The sequence below is a fragment of the Dama dama genome, chromosome 2 (assembly GCF_033118175.1).
Source record: "Dama dama isolate Ldn47 chromosome 2, ASM3311817v1, whole genome shotgun sequence".
Taxonomy (NCBI): domain Eukaryota; kingdom Metazoa; phylum Chordata; class Mammalia; order Artiodactyla; family Cervidae; genus Dama; species Dama dama.
In genome coordinates, this window is record NC_083682.1 from 31783424 (window position 1) to 31797023 (window position 13600).

Genomic DNA, 13600 nt, shown 5'->3' on the forward strand with positions numbered 1-13600 from the left:
TTACACAAGCCATGCCATGACAAGACTGTGATCCATGAAGGGGAGGGGCCTGTAATCCTCTCCAGAGAACAGGGAGATCAGTGATTGCCATCATTACTCTTTCCCTCTGCCCTGCCCCACATCACAGGTTTCTACAAGAAAAGAGCTTGTACATACATAAAGTGCCCAGCCTTTCGTGGCTGCCACCCAGAGGATATATCTCACAACAGCCTTGCTCCGGTGGCCAGTGGGGCTTGTGTTCATAGGTTCACTGGGATGGTAGCTAAGAAACAAATAGTTCACAACTATCAGTCCCCCTAGGGCTCAGTGCAAAGGGAAGAGACAGAAACATGCATCTCCCAGTCTTCCCCTGAAAGTGGTATATTTGCATACTTTAAAAGTTTTTACCTGAGGGTCTGGCTTCCAATCAGCCTGTATCAAAGTGCTGACTAAGATCCTCCCCTTTGGAACACTGAGAGTACTTGGAACTCTCTCATCTTCTGGGGCCACTATGAACCAAGCAGACATCTTTGCCAACTAAAACCTGTAAGCTAGGGCAGGGATGATGGTTAAGGTTCAGTTTCTACACCATACCACTCCTTCAAGGCTGGGAGAGATAGCTGTTTTATCTAATGCATAGAAACCAACAAAGAGCCAAGGAAAAAGAATAAATAGAGGAATATCTTCCAAATGAAAGAACATGGCCTTAATGAAAAGGAGATAAGTGATTTATCTGATAAAGAGTTCAAAATAATGGTCCTAAAGATGATCACCAGGAGAACAAGGCATAAATAAAATGAGAATTTTAACAAAGAAATACAAAGTATAAGAAAGCACCAAACAAATCACAGAGTAGAGAAATACAGTAACTAAACTGAAAAATTCAATAGAGAGGTTCAACAACAGACTTGACGAGCCAGAAGCAACAATCAATGAACTTGAAGATGGAACAGTGGAATTTACCCAACCAGACAAACAAAAAGAATCAAAAATAGTGAAAATAGTTTAATGGATTTATTGGCCCATATCAAGAGGAACAATATGCACATTGTAGCAATTCCAGAAGTAAAAGAGAGTGAAAGAAAGAAAACTTCTTTGAAAAAGTGATAGCTGAAAACATCCCTAACCTGGAGAAGGAAACAGACATTTAGATCTAGGAAGTCCAGAGAGGTCCAAATAAGATGAATGTAAAGAGACACCAAGCAAGATGTACTATAATTAATTATCAAGCATTAAAGACAAGAAGAGAATCTTAAAATCAGCGAGAGAAAACAACTTGTTACGTAAAAGGGAATCCCCAAAAGGCAATCAGCAGATTTCTCACCAGGAACTTTGTAGGCTAAAAGGGAGTGGCACAATATACTCAAAGTGCTGGGGGGAAAAGCTATTGACAAACACTCTATCCATCAGAGGAATCCTTGTTATTGAAAGAGAGTTAAGGGGTTTTTCAGACAAGCAAGAGCTGAAAGATGAAAGAACTCAGCACCACCTGACTGGCCTTACAGGAGCTGTTAAAGGGATTTCCTTAGGCTGAAGCAAAGGGGCACGAACTAGTAACAGGAAAATATATAAAATATTTAATGTAAAATATTTTACATTATTTTAAATATTGAAAATATGTAAAATATAAAATGTAAATCTCTCTAGTAAAGGTAAGTACATGGTTAAATCTGAAAATAATCTAATGTTGTAATGGTGATATGTTAATCACATATCTCTAGTATGAAGGATAAAAGACAAAAGTAGTAAAAAATAACTACAATACTTGTTAATGGATACACAATAGGTAAATTGTGACATCAGAAACATAGATCATTGGGGGTACAGTAAAAACATAGAGCTTTAGCTTTAAAGTGTTCAATTTTAAATTATTATCAACTTAAAATAGACTGTTAAAAATACATTTATTTAACCTCATGGTAATCACAAGGCAAAAACCTGTACTAGACACAAAAGGTAAAGAGATAGGGATCTAAACATGCCACTACAAAAAAATCATCAAACCACAAAGACAGAAGAAAGGAACAGAAAAGAGAATTACAAAACAGGCAGAAAACAACTAGTATAAACCACATACCTATCAAAAATTGCTTTAAATGTAACTGAACTAAATTTTCTAAAAAGACACAGAGTGGCTGAATGAATAAAAAAACAAGACTTAACTATATGCTGCCTATAAGAGATATTCACTTCAACTTTAAGGACAGTCACAGCCTGAAAGTGAAGAGATGGAAAAAGATATTCTATGCAAACAGAAACCAAAAGAAAGCTAAAAGAAAAAGTTCCATTGATGGTTGCACAACACAACAATGTGAACGTACTTAATGCCACTGAGTCATATACTTAAAAATGGTAATCAATTTTGTTATGTAAATATATTTTATCACAAGTTTCTTAAAAACCAACAAAAATATTGATATTAAAATTTTATTTGACTAATGTTGTCTAGTCTACTCAATGTGCACTCTCTGTTCCTCTCCTTTTCCAAACCATACCCATCTTCAAATTCCGGTTCTAATTCTTCCTAGGCTTCTTCCAATCCCAAAACATGTCACTTTTTCTCTGGATTCCAAGAACTATTACTGTCGGGATGAGTTCATTTGACAATTAATGATTCCTGTCTGGTGATAGATCTTCCACTTTATCTTAAATAATTATTCAATTACTTATATATACATAAATAACTAGATTTATCTTGACTTGATAATAACATGATAATTTTGATGCAATAATCTTGACTAGATTATGTATATGTATACTAGATTAAATCTTATCTGAGGGAGTGACATTATCCTACTCTTAGAGTCAGTCAAGAAGACAAGGTTCTTGAGCTTATGCCTGTGTTTGAATAGTAATGTATTTTAAAATACTCCATTTTTTTCTCATTGCAGCACTTCTTTCACTTGGTATATCCCAGGTATTTCTGTTTTCAGATTCTTCAGGTTGATAAAGCTTTAGACACTTGCTGCGGCTCTAATGACTCAAGACCTAGAGTCATTGTGTTGGTGTGGGGTTATACCCATCACCCCACTGGGGAATCAGTGAACAAGGTATTATAAAGCACCCCACTTCATGCCAGAGGACAGAATGCATGTGTGGGATAAGATCTTTGCCCCTGACTCACGCTTATGCCACCTCTCATTCTCAGGATGGCAACACTTTGGCACTTATCCTCTAGTCTTTGTCAGCCTGAATGATCACAGAGGGGTCCAGAGAATACACCATTTACCTTCTGAGTTCCTGAGAGTTGCCTTTATTTACATGCTGATGTTCACTACAGATGAGATAAAACCTAATACCCAGAGAACAACCAGTTCCAGCTCCAAGATTACAACTATTTTCCCCTTGTCCGTCCCCTTGATATGCACTCTTTAGAGAAAGGCGAGACGAGAATGGTTTTCCTGAGAGCCTCAACGGCTCTTCTGCACTCATTGCCTGACCCCTCTCCACTGTCACCATCCTAAGGTACAGAGAAGAGGAGGAAGAAGGGAGCAAGTTGTGGTTAATTCTTTGCAGACAGGCTTAGGAGGAGGAGGATGGGCTGGATGTGGTGAAAACAGGAAGGGATTCTTCAGAAGATTTAGTATTGGGGGGCCTTTCAGTTTGTTTCTGAGGATGAGAGACGTCTATGGAGGAAAATATTCCAGTCGCCTTCAAGGCTGATGAAGATTGGTAGTTGGCCTCTCTGGCAGAACCCCGGACAGGTGCTTGGATGGATTCAGAGGCCTTCAAGGTGGGGACCAGTTGTCTAATGTCATCCTTGCCAGGCACTGGTGTCTTGATGGTTTTGCTGACTTGCTTTGATTTGCTGGCTTTCTTCATGGGGACTACTGAAACACAGCTAGAGTATGGGTACTTCCTTACATTCTTGGTTAAAGCTGGGGAGAGGTCTGCATGAGCCCAAGGAATTTCTGTAACTCGGGGGACAGGATCTACGGATATACATGAAGGTTCTTGACTCTGACTTTCTCCTGTTCGGAGGCTTGTACTCAGAGATTCTATGGGACAGAAAAGACAAAAACACAGATTCCGCAAATGTCACTTCTCCAATATTTGCCAGTCATATGGTAATATTCTAGTCATCTTTAAAATGTCAGCTCCTCAATTATCATCTCAGATTTTTTTCAACTATTTCTCTCCCTACCCACTTTCCTGTGGTCTTCAACTCATCAAGGTGCTGGAGTTTGAGACATTGCTTAATTCACTTTTTAGTTCTAGTACGTTTTTCAGTTGACTCCTTAAAATTTTTCATATAATAATAAATGCAAATTAAGGAGTTTTGTTTCTTCCTTTATGCCTATTATTATTTTACTGAACTGGCTAGGATATCCAGTACAAGGCCAAATAGAAGAAAGCGGTAAGAGCTGGTATTGTTGCTTTATTATTTCTTAAAATTGAAGTATAGTTGATTCACAATGTTGTATTAGTTTCTGGTATACAGCAAAGTGATTCAGTTATGCATATATACATATATATTTATTCTTTTCAAATTATTTTCCATGACAGTTTAGCAAAGGAAATAACAGTTCCCAACGCTATACAGTAGGATCTTGTTGTAGTAATTTGTATCTGCTAATCTGCTAAATTTCTAATTTATCCTTCCCTGACCCCTTCCTTTCCTTTCGGTAACCATAATTTTGTTTTCTATGTCTCTGAGTCTGTTTCTGTTTCATATACAAGTTAATTTGTTTCACATTTTAGATTCCATATATAAGTGGTATCTTATGGTGTTTGTCTTTTTCTTTCCGACTTAGTATGATCATCTCTAGGTCCATCCATTTTGTTACAAATATCATTATTTCATTCTTTTTCATTGCTGAGTAGTATTCCATTATAAATCACATTTTTATCCATTCACCTATCAATGTACATTTAAGTTGCTTCTATGTCTTGGCCATTGTAAATAGTGCTGCCATAAACACTGGGGTGCATGTATCTTTTCAGTTCAGAATGTTGTCCATATTCCCAGGGGTGGGATTACTAAATCACATGACAACTCTTATATTTTTCTGAGGAACCTCCATACTGTTTTCCATGCTGGGTACATCAGTTTACTTTCCTACCACCCATGTAGGAGGGTTTCCTTTTCTTGACAATCTCTCCAACATCTGTTATTTGTACTTTTTAATGATGGACATTCTGACGGGTTTGAGGTGATACCTCATTGTAGCTTTGATTTCCCTTTCTCTAATAATTAAGTGATATTGAGCATCTTTTCATGTGTCTATTGGCCATCTGTATGTCTTCTTTGGAAAAATGTCTATTTAGGTCTTCTGTCCCTTTTTCACTTGAGTTGTTTTTTTGTTATTGAGTTGTATGCTATTCATATATTTTGAAAATTAAGCCCTTTTTGGTTGCATATTTTGCAGTCTGTAGGTTGTCTTTTCACTTGTTTATGGTTTCCTTTGTTATAGAAAAGCTTATGAGTTTGATTAGGTCCCATTTGTGTATTTTTACTTTTCTCTTTCCCTTGAAAGACTAACATAAGAAAATATTGGTATGATTTATGTCAGAGAATGTTTTGCCTATATTCTAAGACTTTTATGGTGTTATGTCTTTAAATCTTTAAGCCATTTTGGGTTTACTTTTGTGTATGGTGAAAGCGTGTGTTATAACCTTATTGATTTACATGTGGCTGTCCAGCTTTTCCAACACCAGTTGCTGAAGAGACTGTCTTTTCTCCATTGTATACTGTTGCCTCCTTTGTCAAAGATTAACTGCCTATAGGTGTATGGGTTTATTTCTGAGCTCTCTATTCTGTGCCATTGATCCATATGTTTGTTTTTATGCCATTATCATGATGTTCTGATTACTACAGACTTGTAGTGTTGTACAACATCTGGGAGGGTTATGTCCCTGACTTTTGTTCTTTTTCCTCAATATCACTTTGGTGATTTTGAGTCTTTTATGGATCCATAAAAATTTTAGAATTATTTTAGTTCTGTGAAAAACTTCATGGGTAATTTGATAAGAATCACATTAAATCTGTAAACTGCTTTGGGGAGTATTGCCATTTTAACAATATTAGTTTTTCCAATCCAAGAGCATAGGATATCTTCCCATTTTTTGAATCACTTTCAATTTCCTTTATCAATGTCTTATAGTTATCAGCATATAAGCCTTTCACCTCCTCAGTCAGGTTTATTCCTAAGTATTTTTTATACAATTTTAAAAGAAATTGTTTTTTTTACTTTCCTTTTCTCATATTTCATTGTTAAGTTTAAATAAATGCAAAAGATTACTGTATGTTAATCCTATATTCTGCCACCTTGTTGGATTCATTTATCAGTTCTAATAGTTTTTGTATGGAGTCTTTACGGTTTTCTATATATAGTATCATATCATAGTAAAATGACCATTTTCCCTCTTCCAATTTAGAAATCTATTTTTTTCTTTCCTATCTAATTGCTGTGGCTAGGACTTTGAATAGTATGTTGAATAGAAGTGGTAAGAGTGGGCATCCTTGTCTTGTTCTAGATTTTAGAGGGAAGGCTTTAAGCTTTTCACCACTGAGTATTGTGTTGGCTGCAGGTTTGTCATAAATGGTTTTTATTACCTTGAGAAATATTTCCTCTATACCCACTTTGGTAAGAGTTTCTATCATGAATGGATGTTGAATTTTGTCAAATGTGTTTCTCCATCATTTATCGTATTGGCAATCTTTCTCTCATCTTACTACAAGTTTATAAATTTTATTAATCTTCTCAAGAACCAACTTCTTATTTTCTCTGTTTGTGTCTTTTCTATGTCTTTGATTCCTGCTGTCTTTATTATCTCCTTCTTTTACTTAGAAAATATTTACTTTATTTTTTTTCTAGATTTTTAAGGTAGAAACAATGAATACTAAACCAATATTTCTTCTAAGATTTAAACTAGAAATCTCCCTGTAAGTCCTGCTTTAGCTATACTACAAAAATTTTGCTACTGTACATGCATTATCCTTTAAAATATTTTCCAACCTCCTTTTTTTAAATTTATTTATTTTAATTAGAAGCTACTTACTTTACAATATTGTAGTAGATACACTGACATGAATCAGCCATGGGTGTATGTGTGTTCCCCATCCTGAACCCCCCTCCCACCTCCTTCCCCATCCCATCCCTCTGGGTCATCCCAGTGCACCAGCCCTGAGCACCCTGTCTCATGTAACGAATATGGACTGGTGGTCCGTTTCACATATGATAATATACATGTTTCAATGCTATTCTCTCAAATCATCCCACCCTCGCCTCTTCCCACAGAGTTCAAAAGACTGTTCTATATATCTGTGTCTCTTTTGCTGTCTCGCATATAAGGTTATCATTACCATCTTTCTAAATTAAATATATATGCATTAGTATACTGTATTGGTGTTCTTATTTTGGCGTACTTTACTCTGTACAATGTGAAGTCGCTCAGTCGTGTCCGACTCTTTGTGACCCATGTACTGTAGCCCACCAGGCTTCTCCATCCATGGAATTTTCTAGGCAAGAGTACTGGAGTGGGTTGCCATTTCCTTCTCCAGGGGATCTTCCCAACAACGGGGATCGAACCCAGGTCTCCCACATTGCAGGCAGATGCTTTACCATCTGTGCCACCTGGGAATCCCTGTATAATAGGCTCCAGTTTCATCCACCTCATTAGAACTGATTCAAATATATTCTTTTTAATGGCTGAGTAATATTCCATTGTGTATAAGTACCACAGCTTTCTTATCCATTCATCTGCTGATGGACATCTAGGTTGCTTCCATGTCCTGGCTATTATAAATAGTGCTGCAATGAACACTGGGGTACACATGTCTCTTTCAATTCTGGTTTCCTCAGTGTGTATGCCCAGCAGTGATTCCTGGGTCGTATGGCAGTTCTATTTCCAGTTTTTTAAGGAATCTCCACACTGTTCTCCATAGTGGCTGTACTAGTTTGCATTCCCACCAACAGTGTAAGAGGGTTCCCTTTTCTCCACACCCTCTCCAGCATTTATTGTTTATAGACTTTTGGATAGCACCCATTCTGACTGGCGTGAAATGGTACTTCATTGTGGTTTTGATTTGCATTTCTCTGATAATGAGTGATGTTGAGCATCTTTTCATGTGTTTGTTAGCCATCTGTATGTCTTCTTTGGAGAAATGTCTATTTAGTTCTTTGGCCCATTTTTTGATTGGGTCGTTTATTTTTCTGGCATTGAGCTGCAGGAGTTGCTGGTATATTTTTGAGATTAATTCTTTGTCAGTTGCTTCGTTTGCTATTATTTTCTCCCATCCTGAAGGTTGTCTTTTCACCTTGCCTATAGTTTCCTTCATTGTGCAAAAGCTTTTAAGTTTAATTAGGTCTCATTTGTTTATTTTTGCTTTTATTTCCATTACTCTGGTAGGTGGGTCATAGAGGATCCTGCTGTGATTTATGTCAGAGAGTGTTTTGCCTATGTTTTCCTCTAGGAATTTCATAGTTTCTGGTCTTACATTTAGATCTTTAATCCATTTTGAGTTAATTTTTGTGTATGGTGTTAGAAAGTGTTCTAGTTTCATTCTTTTACAAGTGGTTGACCAGTTTTCCCAGCACCACTTGTTAAAGAGGTTGTCTTTTCTCCATTGTATATTCTTGCCTCCTTTGTCAAAGATAAGGTGTCCATAGGAGCGTGGATTTATCTCTGGGCTTTCTATTTTGTTCCATTGATCTATATTTCTGTCTTTGTGCCAGTACCATACTGTCTTGATGATTGTAGTTTGTAGTAGAGCCTGAAGTCAGGCAGGTTGATTCCTCCAGTTCCATTCTTCTTTCTCAAGATTGCTTTGGCTATTGAAGGTTTTTTGTATTTCCATACAAATTGTGAATTATTTGTTCTAGTCTGTGAAAAATACCATTGGTAGCTCGACAGGGATTGCTTTGAATCTATAGACTATACTGGGTATTATAGTCATTTTCACAATATTGATTCTTCCAATCCATGAACATGGTATATTTCTCCATCTATTTGTGTCCTCTTTGATTTCTTTCATCAGTGTTTTATAGTTTTCTATGTATAGGTCTTCTGTTTCTTGAGGCAGATATATTCCTAAATATTTTATTCTTTTCATTGCAATGGTGAATGGAATTGTTTCCTTAATGTCTCTTTCTGTTTTCTCATTGTTAGTGTATAGGAATGCAAGGGGTTTCTGTGTGTTAATTTTATATCCTGCAACTTTACTATATTCAGTGATTAGCTCTAGTAATTTTCTGGTGGAGTCTTTAGGGTTTTCTAGGTAGAGGATCATGTCATCTGCAAACAGTGAGAGTTTTACTTCTTTTCCAATCAACCTCCTTTATGATTTATTTTTTTAATACTCAGTGTTAAGAAATATACCAATTTCTGGAATCTAGAGGTATTTATAGATGTCATATTAATATTTGTCTCTAATTTAATTTTGCTGTGGTCATGGAATATATTCTGTAAGATTTCAGTCTTCTGAAATTCATCTATCGATGACACTTTCTACATCTTTTTATTTTACGCATTCCTTAATTACTGAAATTTTACATCATTTTTACTACTTTTGTCTTTTAATCTTAATGCTTGCTTTATAGGTGATTGAACCCCTGCCTTTATTATATATGTACATTTTCCAGTGAGATTGTAATTACTGCATGTTTTCTTATTACCATTTAGTGTCATTTCTTTTCAGTTTAAATAAGTCCCTTTAATATTTCATGTAGAACAAGTATTGGGGCAATAAACTTCTTTAGCTTTTGTTTATCCTAAAAACTCTTAATCTCTCCTTAATTCTGAACGTCAGACTAGCTGTGTAGAGTCTGTGATGGGAAGTTTTTTCCTTTGAGCACTTTGAGTGTATCATGACACTCCTTTATTACCCCTAGTTACTTTTCTCTTGCTGCTTTAAGGATTCTCTTTATTCTTAACTTCTACCATTTTAGTTGTAATGTGTCTTATGTGCGTCTCTTTGGGTTCCTCTTATTTGGAGCTCTTTGGGCTTCCTGGACCCAGAGGTCTGTTTGCTTCCCCAGATTAGGAAATTTTTTAGTCACTATTTTTTGAAATAATTTTTCTGGTCCTTTCTTTCTTCCCCTTCTGTGACCCATATAATGCAAATGTTACTCCACAAAATGTTGTCCTAAAGGCAACATATGGTATCTTCACTTTTTAAAATTCTTCATTGTACTGCTCTGTCTGAGGGAGTCCCACCATTTTATCTTTTAGCTTGCTCATTTGTTTTTCCACCTCATCTACTTTGCTGCTGAGCACCTCTAGTATATTTTTCAGGTTAGTCATAACTTCTCTTTGGTACTATATTCTCTATCTCACTGTTAAAGTTCTCACTATGTTTATCCTTTCCTGAGTTTGATGAGCATATTTATGATCATCATAGTGAAGTCCCATCAGGTAGACTGCTTATCTCAGTTTCATTTAGTTATTTTTCTGAGATTTCTGTCTTGTTCATTTGATTGGACTATATTCCTCTTTCTCCTCATTTTCCTTGATTTTCTGTTTCTTTCTATGAATTAGGTAAATCAGCTATCTCTCCCAGGCTGTTGAAAGGATTGTTATGTACTCTATTTGAAGAAATATACCAGGTACACTTGAAAATACTGTATATTCTGTAGTTCTTGGGTAAAATGTTATAGGCCAGTTAGGTCAAGATGGCTGAAAGTGTTCAGATTTCTATATTCATTCTTGTTTTACTTTTTGTGTTTAATTGGTGTTTTAAGTATTAAGTGAAAAATATTAAAATCTCCAACTATGATCTCTCTTTCAGTTGTTGACTAACATGTTCTGAAACTCTTTTACTAACTGAAAGCAGTTATAACTACAATGTCTTCCCTGATATACTGACATTTTAATCATAATGAAATCTTTGTTTCCAGTGATTTTCCAAGCTTTAAAGTTAATTATTTCAGAAAATATTTTTTATACTTATTGTTTGCATGGCATATCACTGTCCCATCCTTTCACTTTGTAATCTATTTGAACCTTTGTATTTCAAACATTAGTTCTGTAGACAGCATATGGTTGGGTCTTGCTTTTTTCCTATCTTGCATGAAGTCTCTACTTTTGAGTATTTGTTTCTTTGATATTTAAAGATTAACAAAGTAGTTGAATTAATGATGACCAAGTTTCAACTTGTCTCCTATTTGTTTCATATGTTATTTTTCCTTCCTTTGTCCTTTTTTCTCTGAATTCACCTACTCTAAAGAGATATTCTCCTGCTGGCATTGAAGAAAAATCTGCCACATTTTGAGAGGACAAAATGATCAGGACTGGATATGGTTTCTAAACTCAAATCAAAACCCAGTCAACAGTAATCACAAAAACAGGAACACTTTAGTCCCACAACTTTAAGGAACTAATATCAGCCAATAACCAGTGATCTTGGAAGCAGAATCTAAGTCTCAGATGAGACTGCTGCCGAGGCGAACACCTCAATGTTAGCCTGCTGAGACTCTATGAAGAGGACCAGACAAACACATGCTTAGACTCCTGACCCACACAAACTCTGAGATGATAAATTTGTGTTGTACTGAACTACCAAATTTGTGATAATTTGTTCTGTATCAATAAAAACCTAATATACACAGAAATATAATCTATCCAAATGAAGTACAGACATTAAACAGGCTAAAAATAAAAATGAACAGAATTTTGCTAACTTACAGGAAACCAAGAAAGAAGGTAGAGGCAAAAAAAATTCTGAAAATCAAAGACTGAAAATTTATCCAATTTGATAAAATTATACTCTGATCTAAGGATCTCAGAAAACTCTAAGCAGGATGAACACACACACACACACACACTCACTCATATACACACTTAAACACAACAAAATAAACTATAATAAAATTACTGAAAACCAATAATAAAAGCAGCAACCTAAAAAAGCAGCCAGAGAAAAATGACATATTACCAGTAGATGAACAATGATTTTTTAAATGGAAGATGTTTTTATAAGACTTTTCATAAGAAACTATATGAGACAGAAGACAAACGATGAACTTCTTTAAAGGGCTGAAAAATGTATCCTAAAGCTCAGGAGGTGATGAAAGCCATCTGGAGGCAGCATTAGGTGCAGCAGTATATGCCCATCTCGGAGGTGGTCATGGTACAAGATGTGAATTATGCTTAGTGTTCAAAGCTCTCTTCTCCTCAACCTAAATGAATCTGGGCTGTGGTTTTGGCTTCTTTTTGGTCATCTTTGTACCTTTTCTCATTCTGAACTTGGCCCCACACCTTCTAGGAGTTGGGGTGAGGCCCTAGAAGTGTCTCTTGGAAGTACTCAAGCAGCTTTTCAACACATTTACTTAGATCAGGAAAAATTGGTTTCTCTAAATGGGCAACTGGAAATGTTATAAAAAAACAGGAAAAATTTCAATTTATTTCTTATTTACCGTATTTCCTTATCATCATTTCAACATGGTGTGAAGCTGAGGTCAAGTTAACTGTACTTTTATAAGGCATTTTAGACATGTCTTTTATCCCAATTTAAACAGATTTTTAGAGTTTTCCTTCAAAACTTCTCTTATTCATGCATTCCTCAGCTATTCCATATTCTGTCCATTTCTTCACTGGATTATTGTTACAGGCTGAATTTTGTGCCCCACATTCATATGTTGAAGCCATAATCTCCAGTACCTGAAACTCTGACTATATATGGAAACTGGGCCTTTGAAGAGGTAGCTAAAACGAGGCCAATGGGGTGGGCCCTGATTCAAATCTGACTAGAGTAGAAAAAATTTGAGACACTGGGCAGTGGTGGGTAGAAGTGTGTGCAAAGAAGAAAGGCTGTGTGAGGACACAGCAAGAAAGTGGCTATCTACAACCAAAGAGAAAGGCTTCAGAAGAAACCAAACCTGCAGACACATTGATCTTTCACCTCTAGCTTCCAGAACTATAAGAAGAATCAACTTCTGTTATTTAAGCCCCCTAGTCTGTGGTATTTTGTTTTCATAGCCCTAGTGTACTAATGTAACTACTAAAAATCGTAAGGGAACTGGAACATGGCCTTCAGACTTCTTACCAGCTAGCAGAGTGATCTAAAAATCCATAGAACTTAGTTACTTGAGATCTCTCAGTCCCTTAAGAGATTTCAGTGAACTTGGCTTAAACCTTCAATTTCACAGAATGAAAATCCATTTCTTTTCATTTATTTCATTTAATTTCCTTTCATTTCATTTGAGTTGTTCTGTTGAATAATAAGTTATTCTACTATTCTATCCTTTTTTTTTTTTAATTTATTTATTTTTTCAGTGGGTTTTGTCATACATTGACATGAATCAGCAATAGAGTTACACGTATTCCCCATCCCGATCCCCCCTCCCACCTCCCTCTCCACCTGATTCCTCTGGGTCTTCCCAGTGCACCAGGCCGGAGCACTTGTCTCATGCATCCCACCTGGGCTGGTGACCTGTTTTACCATAGATAATATACATGCTGTTCTTTCAAAACATCCCACCCTCACCTTCTCCCACAGAGTTCAAAAGTCTGTTCTGTACTTCTGTGTCTCTTTTTCTGTTTTGCATATAGGGTTGTCGTTACCATCTTTCTAAATTCCATATATATGTGTTAGTATGCTGTAATGTTCTTTATCTTTCTGGCTTACTTCACTCTGTATAAGGGGCTCCAGTTTCATCCATCTCATTAGAACTGGTTCAAA

At 36.1% G+C, this 13600-nt stretch overlaps 1 protein-coding gene across 1 annotated transcript in view; it reads right to left on the minus strand.

The window, feature by feature from the left end:
- Nucleotides 1-3457: 3457 nt before the first annotated feature.
- Nucleotides 3458-13600, minus strand: part of LOC133068461 (glycerophosphodiester phosphodiesterase domain-containing protein 4-like) — a gene marked incomplete at its 5' end in the record, with an annotated part of 127568 nt that continues 117425 nt past the window's right edge. The window contains one exon of the mRNA XM_061159682.1: nucleotides 3458-3977. Within this exon, the coding sequence (XP_061015665.1) occupies nucleotides 3502-3977 (476 nt within the window). The remainder of the gene's footprint in view (nucleotides 3978-13600) is intronic.